Source organism: Taeniopygia guttata, chromosome 17, assembly GCF_048771995.1.
Source record: "Taeniopygia guttata chromosome 17, bTaeGut7.mat, whole genome shotgun sequence".
In the NCBI taxonomy this organism is placed as follows: Eukaryota; Metazoa; Chordata; class Aves; order Passeriformes; family Estrildidae; genus Taeniopygia; species Taeniopygia guttata.
Genome location: NC_133042.1, coordinates 485,375 through 503,788, shown reverse-complemented (window position 1 = coordinate 503,788; position 18,414 = coordinate 485,375). Strand labels below are relative to the sequence as shown.

General features: G+C 63.2%; 1 protein-coding gene across 2 annotated transcripts; it reads left to right on the top strand.

Annotated features, from left to right (window-relative positions):
- Nucleotides 1–9,567: 9,567 nt before the first annotated feature.
- AJM1 (apical junction component 1 homolog) lies at nucleotides 9,568–18,394 on the top strand. 2 transcript variants are annotated; one of them, XM_041719728.2, is made up of 3 exons: nucleotides 9,568–9,710; nucleotides 12,520–12,593; nucleotides 14,314–18,394. In XM_041719728.2, exon 3 carries the CDS (start codon nucleotides 14,377–14,379, stop codon nucleotides 17,605–17,607), a length of 3,231 nt encoding a protein of 1,076 aa, XP_041575662.1. In that variant the 5' UTR covers nucleotides 9,568–9,710; nucleotides 12,520–12,593; nucleotides 14,314–14,376; the 3' UTR covers nucleotides 17,608–18,394. The 2 variants fall into 2 exon arrangements, with proteins under 2 accessions (XP_041575662.1, XP_041575663.1); XM_041719729.2 differs by lacking the exon at nucleotides 12,520–12,593 and having other exon boundaries at nucleotides 9,571–9,710.
- The last annotated feature ends 20 nt before the right edge of the window (nucleotides 18,395–18,414 follow it).

Sequence of the window (18,414 nt, the reverse complement as noted above, 5' to 3'; positions counted from 1 at the left end):
GCTGTGAGGGGACAGTGGGTGCTGTGAGGGGCTGTGGGTGCTGTGAGGGGACAGTGGGTGCTGTGAGGGGCTGTGGGTGCTGTGACGGGACAGTGGGTGCTGTGAGGGGCTGTGGGTGCTGTAGGGGGCTGTGGGTGCTGTGAGGGGCTGTGGGTGCTGTGAGGGGACAGTGGGTGCTGTGAGGGGACAGTGGGGGCTGTGAGGGGACAGTGGGGGCTGTGAGGGGCTGTGGGTGCTGTGAGGGGCTGTGGGGGCTGTGAGGGGACAGTGGGGGCTGTGGGGGGACAGTGGGTGCTGTGAGGGGCTGTGGGTGCTGTGAGGGGACAGTGGGGGCTGTGAGGGGACAGTGGGTGCTGTGAGGGGACAGTGGGGGCTGTGACGGGACAGTGGGTGCTGTGAGGGGCTGTGGGTGCTGTGAGGGGCTGTGGGTGCTGTGACGGGACAGTGGGGGCTGTGAGGGGCTGTGGGTGCTGTGAGGGGACAGTGGGGGCTGTGAGGGGCTGTGGGTGCTGTGAGGGGACAGTGGGTGCTGTGACGGGACAGTGGGGGCTGTGAGGGGACAGTGGGTGCTGTGAGGGACTGTGGGTGCTGTGAGGGGACAGTGGGTGCTGTGAGGGGCTGTGGGTGCTGTGAGGGGACAGTGGGGGCTGTGAGGGGACAGTGGGTGCTGTGAGGGGCTGTGGGTGCTGTGAGGGGACAGTGGGTGCTGTGAGGGGCTGTGGGGGCTGTGAGGGGCTGTGGGTGCTGTGAGGGGACAGTGGGGGCTGTGAGGGGCTGTGGGTGCTGTGAGGGGCTGTGGGTGCTGTGAGGGGACAGTGGGGGCTGTGAGGGGACAGTGGGTGCTGTGAGGGGCTGTGGGGGCTGTGAGGGGACAGTGGGTGCTGTGAGGGGCTGTGGGTGCTGTGAGGGGACAGTGGGTGCTGTGAGGGGACAGTGGGTGCTGTGAGGGGCTGTGGGGGCTGTGAGGGGACAGTGGGTGCTGTGAGGGGCTGTGGGTGCTGTGAGGGGCTGTGGGGGCTGTGAGGGGCTGTGGGTGCTGTGAGGGGACAGTGGGGGCTGTGAGGGGCTGTGGGTGCTGTGAGGGGCTGTGGGTGCTGTGAGGGGACAGTGGGTGCTGTAGGGGTCTGTGGGTGCTGTGAGGGGCTGTGGGTGCTGTGAGGGGCTGTGGGTGCTGTGAGGGGACAGTGGGTGCTGTAGGGGGCTGTTGGTGCTGTGAGGGGCTGTGGGTGCTGTGAGGGGACAGTGGGGGCTGTGAGGGGACAGTGGGTGCTGTGAGGGGCTGTGGGTGCTGTAGGGGGCTGTGGGTGCTGTGAGGGGACAGTGGGTGCTGTGAGGGGACAGTGGGTGCTGTGAGGGGCTGTGGGTGTTGTGAGGGGCTGTGGGTGCTGTGAGGGGACAGTGGGTGCTGTGAGGGGCTGTGGGTGCTGTGAGGGGACAGTGGGTGCAGTCAGTCTCCCGAGTAGACTGACGCTGATCCAAGCCCAGCAGGCTCCACCATGCCTGACAGCCTCGTGGCTCCTCAGCTGGGAGCCAGTCTTGGGGAGACCGTCCATCTGCCCTGCAACAATGGCCTGAAGCTCCCCACCTCTTCCATTCAGTGCCTGCTGTCCCCAGGATTCCTCTTGTGTGCACAGCATTGACCTCCTGATGGCCCAGGTCTACTTGGTACAGGTGGCTGGCCCAGCCTGCTGGAAAGGCTCTTCCTTACATTATTCTGTCCTAGTGGTTGACATGAAACTCCCCCCTGCGGGTATCCAAGCTGCTGATCCACGTGCCCCAGCCCTGCAGAGCCTGTGCCAAAGGGACCATGGCTGATACCTGGCCCATGGCTGCCTCCTGTCAAACCCCAGGTAGGGAACAAGCGCCAGGACAAGCAGACAGACAGATCCCTGCAGTTTGTGTCACCACCACTCCAGCTGTTTCCCTGCCCATAGCAAGTGGTTGAAACTAGCTGATCTTTAAGGACCCTTCTAAACCACACCATTCCATGATTTTACGATCCCTGTAGAAAGCTGTCCATCACCTTCTGCCCTGGCACTCAGGATCTGCCATCCAGATTTATTCCTGGACAATTTATGCTGATTTTTTACTTTGCCAGGGCTCTTGTTTAAGTGCTGCTCCCTCTTCACAGCCCTTTACAATGGGGCTCTGTCCCTCCTCCACTATTGTCCTGCTGGCCAGGGCTGGTTCTTCATGATTCCCATATAATCCCTCTCCTACTCACCCTGGGTGGGATGGGCTGGCCTTTTCCACCGTTGTAGCCTGTGTCACCGGGGCACCCAGCCTTCTTCATTCCCCATGGTCAATGCCAAAGGCCGCATGCAAGGAGTGCCCTGATGGTGCCCTTTGAGAGATGCAGCTTTGCCCTATTTCTGTTGCTCCCATAAAATCATGACAAGCCTTTCCCTGGCTTGCCGAGGCCTGGGGTGGGAATTTGCTTCCTTCCTCCAGTGAACAGTGAACAGGAAAAGGTCGTTGGAACTTGGATTTTAGCAGGCCATAAAATGAATGAGTAAAGCTGTGAGTGCTCTTGGAGGCTTTGGGGGGTGTGGGGCAACCTGTGACTGCCTCCAACCATGGATCAGGATGGACCTGCGTGGGGGCTGGGTTGCAGCCACAGTGGGATTTCTGCCTGCAATGTCCCTGCATCCAAGGGTCCAGCTGCTTGGAGAGCCCATGGTGCTTCCCTGTCCTTTGGGATGCCCCAGAGCAGCCAGATGAGTGATGGTGGGGAAATCCTGCAGTAGGACGGGTTTAGGGACTGGGGCTGTAGCCTAGCAACAGCCTCACGCATGGCATAATAAAATTAATCTAGTACTGGCTCAGTCTGCTGCATAAAGATACCGGGACAAGTAGTTGAACCTTTTTAACTGATGGGTTTGCCTCCAAAACCAAGCTGGAGCATCTGAGGCATGTCTGGAGTTTTCCTGGCCCAAAGGTTCTCCATGGTGAGTATCCAGGCTCCCTCAACCCTGTGGCAGGGTGGTTGCTGAGCAGAGGGAATTATCTTCTGGTACGTTCAGTGAGCAATCTTGGGCCATCCCGGGAGCTCAGGCAGACCCTGGTGAGGGGAGGTGTGATGAGGTCAACTAAACTCAGGACTCGGGCAGCATGTGGGAAACAGGGCTCCATTCCAGGTTAAAGCTGGGCTGTCTACCTGCATGTGTGCTCTGCTTGGAGCTACATGGGGATACTGCCATGAGGCAGCCAGTCTAGGAACCCCTTAAACTCCTGGTTACCCCAGGTTGTTGGCAGGTTCTGCCTAAGGGCAGGAGCAAGGAGGGGAAACAATGGTTCAGCTCTCCATCACCACAGAGGAGAGATGGGAGGCGGATGGGGGTGCTGTGCCTACTGGTTGCTGGGGGCACCTGCAGGATGTCAGTCCCGCGTCTCCATGCTCCAGGATGGCACAGAAAGCACTCCAGTGCCTGAGGCTTGGCCTGTGCAGCAACCACGGCTGCAGCCCAAGCTGGTGTCTGCAGCCTGGCTGCAGGAGGGAGTCAGCCAGCTGGGGAAAGAGCAGGCTTTCCCTGGAGCTGGCAGGAGAAATGCCCCTCCCTGTGGCTTTGGTAGGCAGCGGCTCTGTGGCAGGTGTGAGGTGATGGGTTCCGACCTGCTGGTGCCATCACCAGTGTCTGGGCACCCCTGCAGCTATGGGAGGTCGCGAGTGACCAGGCTGCTGTGTGGCATCACTGAGGGCAGCTGGAGGGAGGCTCGGCATCCTGCCCAGTACACTGGGCAACACTGAGATCCCTCCTCACAGCCACTGTGGGGCACAAGGGTATCTGAAACAGGGCTTGCCTGTGGCCCTGCTGTGGGTCAGCAGATGCATGCCCTGAGCCTGACCTCTAAACTGCTTTCCTGTGAGCCTTTGGGGACTAACTGGTCCTTCCCAATGAACCCCAACAGGAATGTGGGGTTACAGCTCTCTGTGCAGGCAGGGACTTTTCAGTAGCTGCTCAAAAGGCTTCATCTCACCGTTGAGTGCCACCAAAGCCCAGGAGCCTGAAGGGCAGGATCCAGCTCCCTACCCAGCGCCCAAGAGGGCAGCAGGGCCTGGTTTCTCCCTTGATTCAGAGCTGGAGACAGGGAGGAGATGAGAGCGAGAGAGGAGAGAAGCTGAACAGGAGAGACCCTCCTGCCTCCAGCCAAACATCATGCTGATGCCAGCCAGCTCGGGAAAAGGAGAGCATCAAGCTGCAGGGTGCCAGCTGTGTCTCATCCCATTCCAGCTCTGCCTCTCCTAGCTATGGGATCCCCATGTTACCTTGGAAACAGGATTTCACAGCAGCTTGCAGTCGTGCTGCCTGCAGTGCGGGAGGAGGCCCATACCCACAGGACTGCCCTGCCCTCTCTATGGCCCCAGCCCTGACTGTGCTGCTCCCTTCTCAGCTCTTCCCCGGGAGCAGGGGTGGGATGGCTGCCAGACCCCTTCTGCTCCCTCGGGGCTGGTCCTGCAGTGGGTGCTCTGCGGCCACCCTGTGACCCCCGGTGTGGCTGCTCACTAGGGAGGATGGGGAACAGACGGCCCGGGAGAAAGGGAAGGTATCAAATATTCATCCCTGCTCTGAATTGAGCCCAAACACTTCCCAGAGTCCCCACATCACATATGAGTCCCCAGCATGGCAAGGCAGCAGGTGGCAGTCACCCTCATTTCCCACAGGGGTGTCACAGCCTACAGGGTGGACGTAGGTGGGTGCCACAGCCCCCCCACCCCCACCCCAATCCCCATTTTGGGGTGCCCTGCGCCGCTCCCCCAGTGCTGGAGCCCTCACTACTGCTCGGGTGGCTGTAGCACCCACGGTGAGGGACTCGGCACCCACCTCCAGCCCAGAGGCCTGGCCAGCCCCAGCTGCAGCCTCTTCCCATGGAATCACGTCCTACCGGGAGCAGGGCACGGAGCCAGCATCGCCTCCCGATGCTGCGGGTGGCACCCTGACCCGTTCCGGGCTGCTTTTGGGAAGCCGAGCGAGAGCCAGGAGCTGCTCACCGGAGGCACCCGCTCGACTCAGGCGTGCCCTGGCCCCTTCCTGGCGCAGGCTGGGCATTTTGGGGACCTGTTGGCTGCTTGGCATCTGCCAGCCGGGCACATCCCGCTGGGCAGATCCCAAATGGCAGCTGGCCTGAGCGGGCTGCCCCGTCCGTCAGGGAGGATGTGCCGTCTCGCTGTCCTCAGTAACCTGCCCGGCACAGGGCAGAGGTGGAAACTGTTTTTTTGTGTTTAACGTCTTTCCAGGTATTTTTCCGCAATTGGTTTCGAAGTTTCTCTGAGGAATCTCCTCCTTTTGCTTTCTCAGAGTGGCACATGTTGGCTTCCCCTGGCATCACCATACCAGTGCCCCTGTCCCACTGCCAAACTGGGGCTGCCAGAGGGGTCACGGGATCTTACAAAATTTAGACAAACAGTATATTCAAATGATATTTATTTTATAAAGCAGGCAAATAACTTAAAGCTCCAGCAACATTTGAATACAGGTTTGTGATGTCAGATGGAACTGGTACTGCATGACTGACTGGAGAATTCCCAAGATTTTAGGACAGCTAACCCAGAATCTTCAGTCACTCCCCCAGTAAAGCAAGGGCTCTCAGCCTCAAGGATTTCCTTTGGGCAGTGTCCCAACCAATGGACAGAATTTCTGATAGTCTTGCTGCTCCAAGGGGAATGGGCTCCATTGACCCCTACTGGGCCTTGTGTTCAGGTCATGGAATCACAAGCTAGTTTTGGAAAGAACATTAAAGCTCATTTCATTCCACCCCTGCCATGGGCAGGGACACCCCCCACTGTCCCATCCAACCTGGTCTTGGATCCTTCCAGGGATCCAGGGGCAGCCACAGCTGCTCTGGGCACCTGTGCCAGGGCCTGCCCACCCTCCCAGGGAACAATTCCTTCCCAATATCCCATCTATCCCTGCAGTAGCATTCCCTGTGTCCTGTCCCACCATCCCTTGTCCCCAGTGCCACTCCAGCTCTCCTGAAGCCCCTTTAGGCCCTGGAAGGGGCTCTGAGGTCTCCTCAAAGCCTTCTCCAGGCTGAACAATCCCAGCTCTCCCTGGCTGGGGTCTGACCCTCTGGCCCTCCACAGCTGCCGCACAGGGTGACAGGTCAACCTGCCCAGGGACAGTTAGTGCCATGGTTAGCCTTAGTGCTGGGAAGGCCTCCATGCCTGCTGGGACAGCTGCTGCTGCCACAGGTATCCTGGAGAAAACCCTAATTCTGGAGGCCTCCCCTCACTGCCCACCTGCTCCTGCCCATAGTTTTCTCCTGGTCAACCTCTGGCCCTCCTGGCAGTGTTTTGCATATGCCCAGAAAGGTCTTGCTAATGCTTCAAAATGGCTCCGTGCTGGCCCAGTCAGAGCTGTGCTCCTCTACTTCTGTCCCTGTGGTGCCCAGCAGTCTCCCCTGTCCCTGACCTCATTGCTGTGCCTCCACAAGTCCCAGTTGCTGGTGTGACATGAGGGCTGGGTCAGGGGACCCCCAAACCCAGCAGGTTTGGGGACTGGCCCCTGCCATCATGCCCAGCCCCACCAGGGTCAGCATCCCCAGGGAAGGCGTGAGGGGCTCCTGTGTTGGGTGGCCCCTTCCTGCTCTGAGCTGCCCCAAGGGCCACGACAGGGCTGGATCAGGGGATCCAATATCCTGTGCCAGGTTAATGTCAAATCTCACAGCGAGCTCTCAGCGTGGCCTCAATGAATCAATCTTTGGGGAAGGCTGGGAGCCCCCCCCCCCCCCAGCTTTGCAGCTGTGTAGGACAGGTGTGACCCCCCAGCGTCCCTCCCAGTATGAGATCTGCCCTGCTTTGGGTGTCACCAAGTGTCCAGAGTCACAACAGACCTCCAAGGTGACCTTTGGACATGTTGTTCCTCTGAGCCTCAGTTTCCCCTTTGGATGGGGCTCAGCAGAACTAAGTCTGTCACCTGCATACACTTTGGCCAGGTACACACTGTCAGGGGCAGGTGGGGAAACTGAGTCACAGGGACACAGTGAACATTGTGGCTCTGCTCCCTGTGAGGTCTGGGGGAGGACTCAGCACCGAGGAGGCAAAGGCCCCACAGAAAGGGGGATTTGCCTCCACACTGGCCCAGCTTGGCAGCTTGGCAGCTGCCTTGACTGGCTTTGACAGCAAGTCACAATGGGGCAGCCTGGACAAAGGGGAAGGAGCTGCTCCTACCTAGGGACAAGCACCAGGCTAGCCTTTTCCTTGTAGGATTGCAGGAGCCAGGCGTGTGGAATCCCTCTGGCTACTCACGTGTTCCCGCAGCACAACAGGGGCCCCAGCAGCTCAGCCAGGGACAAGCCTAGACCCACAGAGCCATGGCAGGGGCCCAACACCTCTGTCCTCCACGCAGGGCTAGGAGACAGTTCCATCCCAACCTGCTGAGTCCTGCTGCCCACATGGCTGTGCCAAGGGGGTCCCCTCCATCTGAGGGACTGCCACACCTGTGGGTGGTGTTCACAAGGCCAGGGGCAGCCCCCCAGCCCTGCCACCCACCCCTTCTCAGTTCCTATGGGGCTGGGGTTGCCTCCCCTGCCTGAGTGGCGCAGACTGGGAACCCAGGGTGTCACAGCCCAAAGCAGCAGCACAGCCCCGTGCTCCGGGCAGGTGACAGCCCTGAGCAGCCAGCATGGCTGCCGTCCTCAAGGGGATCTTCTCCTCTGCCACAGGCTGCCACTGGCTCGAGGAGGAGGAGGACGAGGAGGAGGAGGAGGAACAGAAGGAGCAGGAGGAGGAGGAGCAGGAGGGAAAGGCACTGTCCAGAGCCCCACTGCCCTGAGCACATGACATGGCGCTGTCATCTCCGGCGCGTGGAAATGTGCCCTTGGTCCAGCTGGATCCCTAAGCACCTTCCAGCCTGGAATAGCAGCTTCACACGGGGAGCAGATGGTCCCACTGTCCCCTGCCATGGGGCTTAGGTGACATGGTCCAACCGGTTTGTTCCCTGATTTCAGACCTGTGGCCACTGCAAAGCCCAGAGCCCCGGACAGGTGACCTCAATCCATGCAGGTGTCACCCAGGGCCACAGCTGCACGGACAGGGGGTGGCACTGTAGGGGATGCCCTAAGGGCAGCATACTCCTCCATGCCGGGACTCTGCATTGCACAGGGATGAAGTCTTGCATCGTTCGGGTGATTGAACCTATGGGCGATGTGGAGCCTGCCCGTTGCTCCGGCGTGCATCAGCGGCCACATCGGCGGCGCTCGGGGCTGGCTGGCGTGGAGCTGGCAGCAGGCAGGAGCAGATGGAGCAGCACCGCGGGGACCGCGGGGGCAGGAAGCCGGGAGCGGCTGGACCAGCAACTGGAGCCCCGTGTCCTGCAGAGAGGAGCATGGAAGTGCCGGGGAGTGCTTGGGGGGGGCGGGGGGGAGAGGGGGGTGGGATGATGGGGCCCGTCTGAACATGGTGCGGCGGTCCCGGGGGTCTCCTGGCAGGGACAGGCTCACCCTGCTCCCAGCTCCTCCTCCAGCTCCTACGCCACTCGTCAGTGCAATGAGTTCCTGGTGCTCAGCCTGGCCCCCAGGGCACACACCGCTGGTCCCAGTGGGCTCAGCAATGCCCACTGCTCCCAAGGGCATTCCTGCAGGAATCACAGCTGCGCCAGCCGGCCACAGACTCGCCAGCACTGCTCTGCCTGGTGCAGGCGGCAGAGACAGTGGAAGGCTGTTCCTGGAGCTGCAGTGGAAGAAGGAAAGGGTCTTGGCTACAGGGATTTTGAATCAAGCAAATCCCTGGGTGCACTGCCATGCAGAAACACATGCAGAGAAGCAGCCTTGGATCAGGGCTTGGAGCCATGGCAGGTACTGGTGGATCCTAGGGCCATGGCCATGGCCCCTTGCCAGGGAACCCACAGGGGGCTGCCCCCGGAGCTGTGGGCAGCGGAGGCCAGCGCAAGGAGGTGGCGGGGGAAACTGAGGCACAGCTGTGACTCGGGGGCTGTGCTGTGCTGGAGATGCTGGGGCCTGAGTGTGCCGGGAGCTGCTCTGTTGCATTTGTTGCCATCACTAAGCATCCCTGTGGGCTCCAGACACCACAGGCCGAACAGCCCCGGAGGCTCTGGGAAAACGAAGCTATTCCATGGAGGAGCTTAGCAGGGGATTTCGCTGCCCAGTCGGCCCCGGCCGCGCAGGGCCACAGTGATGGGGCAAGGTCAGGCAGGACTGGCCTGGGGGGCTGTCGTTGCAAGGGCAGGTGCCTGCGGGGGCCGTGGGGTCTCTGTACATGGTGTGGGGCGGAGCCCCGGTGTCCCGCGGGCACCGGGGACCCCCAGACCCTGTCCAGAGGTCCAGGGGGAAGAGCGGTGGGGGCGGGGCCGGGAACCGGGGCCGAGCGGAGCCGGGCGAGGGAGTAGAGATGGATAGGGATGGGGATGGGGATGGGGATGGCGATGGCGATGGCGATGGCGATGGCGATGGCGATGGCGATGGCGATGATAGGGATGAGAACCGGTCTGGGGGCGGTGCCGGGGGAGGCTCCGGTCCCAGTGCCGGCCCCGCCGGTAACTCCGCCTGCCGTATTTATGGGAAAACAAGCAGCGGCAGAGCGTTGGGCCGTGCCGAGCCGTGCCGTGCCGTGCCCCACCGTGCCGTGCCGTGCCGTGCTGGATCGGGCAGAGCCGGGCCATGGTCCCCTGGGCGGTGGCATCCCCAGCCTAGCGCGGCGGCGGCGGCGGCTGGGGGATGCGGCGGGAGACGCCAGAACGGCTGGCGCAGAGCAGGTAAGGGGGTCCCGGGCAGGGGGATGGGGTTTGCTGTACCCCCGGGGGCCCCCGACTGGGCCAGCCCCTCGCGGGCTCCCCCTCGACCATCGCCTCGCATCGCATCATATCTTATCTTCCCCCTTTGCCCTCCACCGTGTACCACATCCCCATCCTATTCCCCAGAGATCCTCCCGTGGCATCCCAACCCCCAGGTTCCCCACACCATCGTTCCGTGCCCCACATACCGGTCCCCATCTATCTGTGCTCCCTCCATTCCTCCAGCCTCACCAGGGCCATCCCCATCCCGTGCTCCCGAGCCGAGTCATCCCACACCATCGCACCGGTATTTCGGGGTTCTCCATACTCCCGTGTGCCCTATCCCCATCCCATCCCTATACCCATCCTCATCTCCTAGCCCCAACCCCATCCTCATCTCCGTCCCATCCCACCGCAGCGCTCCAGCCGGGCCGTTTCACCCTTCCCGCCGGTGCCCGGCTCAGCTCCCTGCGCGGCCCAGCGGGTCCGGTGCCGCCCGGTGCCGGTAGGCAGCGGGGTGGGGGTGGCCGGGGCCACCGCCCCGGCGTCTGCAGCAGCGCCTGGGACAGACCTGCCCCTACCGGGGGCTGCCCCATGCACCGTCCACCCAGTCCCGACCCCACAACTCGCCCTCCCGGGTTGCCTCTGTCTCCCCTGCCCCCCGGCCTTGCCCGTTGCGGGTGCCCCCCAACGCTGAGGGACTAGAGGGGCCGGGGATCAGGCTGTCCCCTTCACCCTGGGGTGCTGCTCACCCTAACCTGGATGCCGGCACCGGGGATACCCTCCTGGGCCAGAGGTGCTGGTCCCCCCGGCAGGATGGCTCCTCCGGGGGTACATGCTGGGTTCGGGTTTGGCAGCCATTTGTGCCTCGTGAACTTGGGACAGGGACTAGGGCAGTGCCAGGGGCAGAGAGGCTGAGACACCGGGCTGAGGGGCACAGAGTGGAGGGGCTCTCCGATGTGTAGGGTGGGCAACCACCAAAGGGGCATAGGGCACCATGTGTGTATGCTGGGGGTGGCACGGGGCAGTTTCTACTGGCCACAGATACGAAGCAGGGACGGGGGGACAGTGGGTTCCCCCACCACAGACCATGTCGGCTGCCAGCTCCTGGTGCAGGAAGTGCCCAGGCAGCAGCGGCCATGGCTGTCCTGCTGACACACACACGGTGCACAGGCCCTTGCGCAGCAGGGCTGGCTGTGCACAGCAGGCACAGCCAGGCACAGACATTGCCCCCACGGCAGCTGCTGGTGGGACCTCCACCATCATCTGCTCGAGCAGTGCTTGCAGTAGGACGCTGTTCCTGGCTGCTTGTCCCGATGCAGGGGCCGCTGGTGCACTCAGGACAGTGCTGGGGCAGGGCTGGGGCAGTGCTGGGGCAGGGTTGGGGCACAGCTGGGGCAGGGCTGGGGCACAGCTGGGGCAGTGCTGCGGGCAGTGCTGGTGCTGCTGGCCATGCCCACGGGGCTGTGTGTGCAGTGGGCCTGGTGGAGGGCAGTGTGTGGTAGGGCTGCTGGGGGGTGGGGGGGTGCAGTGCAGCGTGCTCAGCACTCTGCATGTGCAGGCAGCGTGCAGGCACCGTATCCACTGCAGCACTCCTGCCTGCTCAGCAGGATGTGTGTGGGCAGCAAGCAGGCAGGATGGGCAGCAATGCCCAGGCAGTGTGTGGGCAAGGGTGGGCAGTGTGCGGGCAGGATGCACAGGACATTGCCCTGGCGAGGCACCAAGAGCAGGATGGGCAGGCAGCAGCCCTTGCCATGTGCAGGGACAGGCAGTGTGGGCAGTGCCCTGGAAGTGTGGGCAGTGTGCAGACAGTGCCCGCTGTGGTTATGGGACAGGCAGGGTACTGCAGTGCGTGGGCAGTGTGGGGTGTGGTGGTGGGGGGTCCGCGGCCCTCCCCCCACGGCCCACACGTTGCACATGCAGGCAGCGACCCAGTTCCTGGCATCCTCCGTGGGTCCCTCTGGCAGCAGGGTCACCTCCGGCTCAGCCCCTGGTGGTGCCGAGCCCGGTGCTCACGGGCAGCACAGGGGGAGCAGTGCATGGGCCCGTGCCGGGAGCAAGGGCAGGACCCCACGGAGGGCGGCTCCCATCCACTCCGTGAGCACCGGCCGCTCTGCAAGCATTGTCAGCAGGTGTCACATCCACGGGGTGACACCGTGTGGGCACCTCGGGTAGGGAGGCTGGTGCCTGCCGAAAGTGGGCAGTGCTGGGGGCGAAGGGGGCATCCAACTAACCGGGTGCCCACCAACCGGCGGTTGGAGAGCAGAGGAGATGCAAAACCCTCTCCCTGCAGAGTCGGTGTCAGAGGCTGGTGGGCATGTGAGCATAATGGCACTCGCAGCACTGGGGGGCCATCCCGGCTCTGCCCCCCTCAATAGGCAGAGGGTTCTTGCAGCCGCATGAGGGCTCTGCTCTCCCTGCACTGCCACAGAGCCCCAGCTGCCCACGCAAGCCTCCTCCTGCACCTACGCTCTCCTCACCCACGCTGTCCTCGCAGAGGAGGAATAATTTGGAGAAACCATGGCAACCCCACAGCTCCACCGGCAGTGGGTGCTGCCGGGTGGGTGGAAGACTCTGGTGCCCATGGAATGCAGCGCCCACATCCCCAGTGCACAAGGATGCACACAGTGGCCTCGCTGGGTGACAGCTCTTTTTGGTTCAGCAGGGCTGTGGCAACAGGAGTCACTTTGGGGTGCTCCATGTGGTTGTAAGGCATCCATGGCCCTAGCAGCCACACCTCCAGCACACTGTGGGTGCCCCAGGAGCCTCACATGCCTTGTTTGTTTTGCAGCCCTAGGATGGAGTCACTACAGGCCCCTTGGCCACCTCAGCCCACCCACCCCCTCACTGATGCTGCTGGACCAGGTAGGACCCTGGGCTACAATTCCCTGCCTACCAGCCACCCCGATACCACAGGAATGGGCTTCCCAATCCCACTGTCACCATTGCTGTGGCATGGGGTGCTGCCTTGCCAGATCCAGCTCAGCTCCCACATGCTGTAACATGGAAGAGCCAATACTGGGCCACCTTTTTCGGGGCAAACCTGCCCTCCCAACTTTGCAAGGAGGCACTGGGACCCCCATCTCCTTTCTCATGGCATCTTGCTCTCCCCAGCCCATCACATGGACAGACACCATAAGGCCACTGGAGTCACCTCAGTTCTGGCATCTGCACCCCCCCAGCTTTGGGGCAGGTAATGAGGAGGAACCCAAGTCCCCTCCCCATTTCTGCATAGTCAATGCTTCTTGCTAAATAAAGTCAATTCTTTTTCTCCAAGAAACATCTTCCCTGTGGTCCTCTGCTGCTCTTTAAAGCCAAATGCCCACCCATCTTTAGTGTAACACAGAGCAGCCAGCATCAACCAGTGCACCCAGATCCTTGGTGGCCACAACACCCAAAGCTCAGAGGATGTGGTGACAGCTGGGGGGGTCCCCGTTGTGGGCAGAGAAGGTGCACATCTCCCAGGGCTGGTGGCAACCCATGGCAGCTCTCAAAGGGCTAATGGGGAAGGTCAATGCTACAACCCACTTAGTCCTGTGGGCAGACCCCTTCTCTGTCCCCCCCATGCACTGTGGGGACCTTGTGCTGATGTCCTTATTGTCACACAGCTGTGTCACACTGTGGCTGGGGACTCTGCCCACCCTGGCCACCCAACAGCATTGTCCCAGAGCACTGGGGTGCTTGGTGCTGGCACTCAGTGGGTGTCAGACCCCATGTCCCACAGCAGCTGAAGCCACCATCACACTCACTTTCCAGCCCAGGGGATGTGTCACAGCCATGGAACACAGAAGACTACAAAGCCAGTGGGTTCTGAACCAGCACAGCTCCTCTGGCACAGGGAGGTGATGCAGGAATCACTGCTGACATGTGGGTTGGGGCACCCACTACAGCACACCTCTACCACCCCTGGGGCCACCCCTGGTCTGAAAGACCCCGGGAGTGGTGCAACTCTATGTAACCAGCTCTGTGACCACCCCATACAGGTGTTTGTGGGTCACAGTGGGTGCAGCCACCACAGGGAGGGGTTGTGGCTCCTGCCTCCTACAGAACCCCAGACTGTGGGGGCTTCCCAGCCACCATGGTGGGTGCTCATGGTGCCTGTCCCTGGGCCCTGTTTCCCCCTACAGTGCTGGTGCTAGGACATGGGTACACACACTTCCAGGAGATCCCTCACCACTCTGGTGTTCTCACCAGGGCTGAACACACACTCCTCATGGAAAACCCTGGTGTTGAACCCTCATAGCCCTGCTCAGAGCTGCCAATTCATGTGGTTCTGCAAGGCAGTCCCTGTGGCCCAGAAAGAGGGCACAGTACTCTGTGTTCTCCTCTTGCTGTGCTGAACTGGTATGCAGAGTTCCCTGGCTGCTCCCATTGGTGTCCTGCCAGCCGCTCTGTGATTTGCACCCTGGACCTGGAGACTTTTTTCAGTTTCTTCCTCCAGTTGACTGACTATTGACAGCAGCAGTGGAGGCTGGGATGCCCCCAAATCTTCATTTCTGAAGAGGTGGCCAATCCCCAGCTCTGAGCTGTGGGGATTGAGACGAGGCCATTCCAGGATTGAGGCACCTTATGTGTTCTCTTGCAGGGTGGGCTACCGTCCTCTGAGGCTGTGTGACAGGGAACTGGCAGGAGAAGAGTCGCTTTTAAGATGACACGAACAGACCCACCTGACATTCTGGTGTCCACGGTGTACCAAGACATCAAGGTGGCGGCAGCAGCCCCTGGGGATTCCGTTGTCTGTCAGCCCCTAGCACAATGTGACGCCTCCATGTCCTCCTCCCTGTCCCGCGAGCCGCAGCCCTTCAACAAGCGTCATTGTAGGAGTTTCGACTTCATTGAGTCGCTGGAAGAGCTGGGCACCCCTTCGGCCATGCAGCGCGCCTGTCCGCGCCCCGGCATGCCCGAGCCCACGCCGGGGCCGCCGGGCAGGCAGGCGCCACCGAAGCCAGACCCTTCCAGCGGCAGAGCCCCCGCGCCGCGGAGCGAGCCGAAGCGCCGAGCGCGCTCCAAGAGCGCCCCGCGGGTGAAGTCCACCCTGACCCCGGTGCCCATCACCGTGGCGGCATCACCGCCGCCAGCCCGGCGTGGGCGGGAGGTGCTGCGGGTGGCACGGGAGCCCTCTCACACAGATCCCTCGCCGCGCCGCGAGGCCCCGATGCCGCTGCGGGCGCTGGCCAACGAGGTTCACCCCATCAAGCTGCAGCCGCAGCGGAGCAGCGTCAGCCGCATCTCCCCGCTCTGCCTGGGCAGCAATTGCTACGAGGAAGGGCCGGGGGCGAAGGTGGGCGCCAGCCCCCACGTCAAGTGCCGAGTGGACATCAAGCCGGACGAGGCAGTTCTGGTGCACACGGCGCGGAGCCTGCGGGCAGCTCCGAACCGTGCGGAGCCGCCGCGCTGGCCCCGCACCCCTGGGGCCGCCCGCAGCCTGACCGTGCCGGGGAGCCGGCAGGCGTCCGCGTCCCGCACGCCCACCCCCAGCGACTCCTACAGCGGGGACCCTCCGCTGCTGCCCTACCCCGGTGAGTACTACGAGGCAGACCCCCGGGCACTGGCATACCAGACAGTGCCCGTGCCAGCTTCGCGGGAATTCAGGGAGTACCCCGACAGGGGCTGCATGACCTTTTCGGCCCCCGGCGTCCCAGCCAAGTTCTTCTACGCAGAGGAGTCAGCGCGGTGCCCCAGCCCTGCCATGCCCCTCCGCAGTTCTGGCTATGCCAGCTACCCCTACCCCAGCCGCCACAGCGTGCCCCAGCCCTTCTTCACCGAGGACCCGGCCAAGGCTGCTGCTCACACGATGCCGCCCCGGACGGTGTACGTGGAGGAGGCGCGGGGTTACCCGGTGCAGGAGGCACCTACTCGCACCTTCTATGGGGATGAGCCCCGCTACTACGCCCCGCGTGGGACCCCTGTGAAAACCCTCTACGCCGAGGACGCTCGGACATACCCAGCCCTTGGCTCCTCCCCGCGGCTGCTGTATGCCGAGGACTACGGGAAGTACCGGGAGCGGGAGATGCTGTCGCGCACGTGTCCCCCGCCCCGCAGCGCACAGCCCCTGCACTTCGGGGACTGGTACTGCCCCGAGCGGGCCACGCTGCCCTACCAGAGCCTGCAACTGTCCCGCTTCACCCCGCAGCCGGCCGGGCGTGAGGCCATGTTCTCCTCCTGGCATACCAGCTATGGTGTGACTCCAGCACGGCTGGGCCGGGAGACCCAGCACTACTCCAAATCCTGGGATAACATCCTGGCGCCAGCAGCACGCAGGGAGGAGGCCCTGCAGCGTGGGCGCAGCTATGAGAACCTGCTCGCCCATGAACAGCACCGTGCCTTATCCCCCGAGGAGCGCCGGCAGCCTGTGGTGATCAACTTGTCGAGCTCACCCAAGCGCTACGCGGCCCTGTCCCTCTCCGAGAGTTCCATCCTTGAGCGGGTGCATGCTGACGGCAGCCGTGGGCCCCCAGGCCGCTCCTGGTATGTCACACCGGAGATCACCATCACAGACAACGACATCCGTGCCGAGGGGCTGGGCCGGAGTGAGAGGCGCTCAGCCAGCTGGGACATGCTGGACGCGGGGCGCGAGTGCAGGCCCTACGCTGTGCCCTGTGCCCCACAGCCCGGCACCAGGGAGAGTGGCTCAGGGCGCCAGCGCAGTCTGGAGCAGCTGGACGAACTCATCACCGACCTCGTCATTGACTACAAGCCGGCACCGGGCCACCGCTCCGGGGACAGGGACAGCCTCGCAGAGCAGCTCAAGCAGCTGCTGAGCAGTAGCGCCTCGGGGCCCCCCCGGCGGGGCGAGGGCAGGCGGATCCCTCCCAACTTGCCCGAGGGATCCCGACCCACAAAGGAGCAGCCGGGCCCCAGCTCCCATGCTGGCACCCCACGCCGCCCACTGGCCACCGGCCCCTTCGAAAAGTCACCGGAGAACTGCTCGCCCGACCTGAGCGCTGAGGAGGACGACATGATGATGTGCTCCAATGCCAAGTGCCGGCGCACGGAGACCATGTTCAATGCCTGCCTCTACTTCAAATCATGCCACAGCTGTTACACCTACTACTGCTCCCGGCACTGCCGGCGCGAGGACTGGGACACGCACAAGGCCAGCTGCGTCTACGGGCGGGTGGGCAGCGTCTGCCGCCACGTCCTGCAGTTCTGCCGTGAGAACACCGAGGTGCACAAGGCTTTCTCGCGCATCGCCAAGGTGGGATACCTCTCCCGCGGCCGCGGCGTCCTCTTCCTGGGCTTCCCCAATGCGGGCTCCGCCGAGAACTTTCTCCAGTTTGGGCTGGAGAGCCTGCTGATGTCCCCCACGTACCTGTCCCTGCGGGAGCTGGACAGCTACTCGGACAACCTGGGAGAGTACGCCCAGGAGCTGCGGGAGACAGGCAACCAGTACGACCCCAACGAATGTTTCCTGCTGAATGTAACCGTGGCCGTCACTCAGAAAGTGCCAGAGAGGCCATCACCGAAGATGCAGGTGCCGACAGTCAGGAAATATGCCAAGGTGGCCTTAGCCTCCTCCAGCCCCGAGAAGAAGATCTTGAAGAAGGAGCGGGACATGGAAACGTTGATCCTGACACCACCGCCCGGCACGGCGGACATCGACAAGGAGGGGGAGGAGGGCAGGAAAGCACGGGAGGTCTGCTTCATCAACATCCAGCGGGAGCTGCGCATCCGTGGCGTCTTCCTGCGGCACGAGTTCCCCACTGTCTATGAGCAGCTCTGCGACTTCGTGGAGAGCAACAAGCGCTTCACCCCCACCACTATCTACCCCATTGACAAGAGGACGGGCAAACAGTTCATGTGCATGATTATGGCGGCCTCTGAGCCTCGCACCCTCGACTGGGTGGCCAGCCCCAACCTCCTGGACGACATCATGTGAATGCAGGGTGGGGGGCACCCCCTCTGTAGATACGTGCTGTTCTGTCAGAACCCCCTCGGCTACTACACCAAGGGGAGGGGGCTGCGGGCAGCCGGCAGTGCTGGGGGGACTGGGGGATGACGGGAGCACAGCCCGAAGCTTGCCCTGGCACCCAGAGCCTGGCGACGCCTGCAGAGCCCTCTCGGGTGAGCAGTGCTTGGCCAGAGCAGGGGCGCCCCACAGCCCCCAACCCCTGCCCACCGGGCTGCCACACACCCAGAGCCCCTCGGGCCTGCCCCGGGGCCCCCTCAGCACCGAGGGTCCCACAGCGGCCGTACCCAGCACCTGGGACTGGGCTGCACCAGGAGCGCGTCCCGCCGTGTCTGTGCGGCCTGTGCGTGTTCCTGCGGCAGCGTCAGGGGCTGGGGGCCCGGGGACCCCGCGCAGGCTCTGGGCACAGAGCGGGGCAGGGCTGGGGGGCCCTGGGCGCCGCTGGGGGGAGGGGAGCGGCGGGGGCGGGCGGGGGTGTCTGGCCGGGGTCGGGGTAATCGCCAGTGAAGACGGACCGTGGCGGGTACCAAGGAAGGGGAGGCAGAGCCGGAGTCGTGGCCAAGGCCCGTCACCCGGGACGCCCGCGCCGCCCTGCCCGGCCCCGATCCCCGCTGTCGATCTCACCGCCGGCACCGGCACAGTCTCGGGCACCGGCAGCTCCACCCCAGAGCCGCTGCCCGCCGGGACCTCGCGCCGGCTGTGGGCGCGGCCTGGCTCCGCGAGCGCCGGTTGGGCCCGGGCGGAGCGGCGGGAGCACGGGCAGGGCCGGGCGCCGGT

Excerpts from the sequence above, each read along its gene's own strand:
- AJM1 (XM_041719728.2), top strand. The coding sequence starts at position 14,377 with ATGACACGAACAGACCCACCTGACATTCTGGTGTCCACGGTGTACCAA.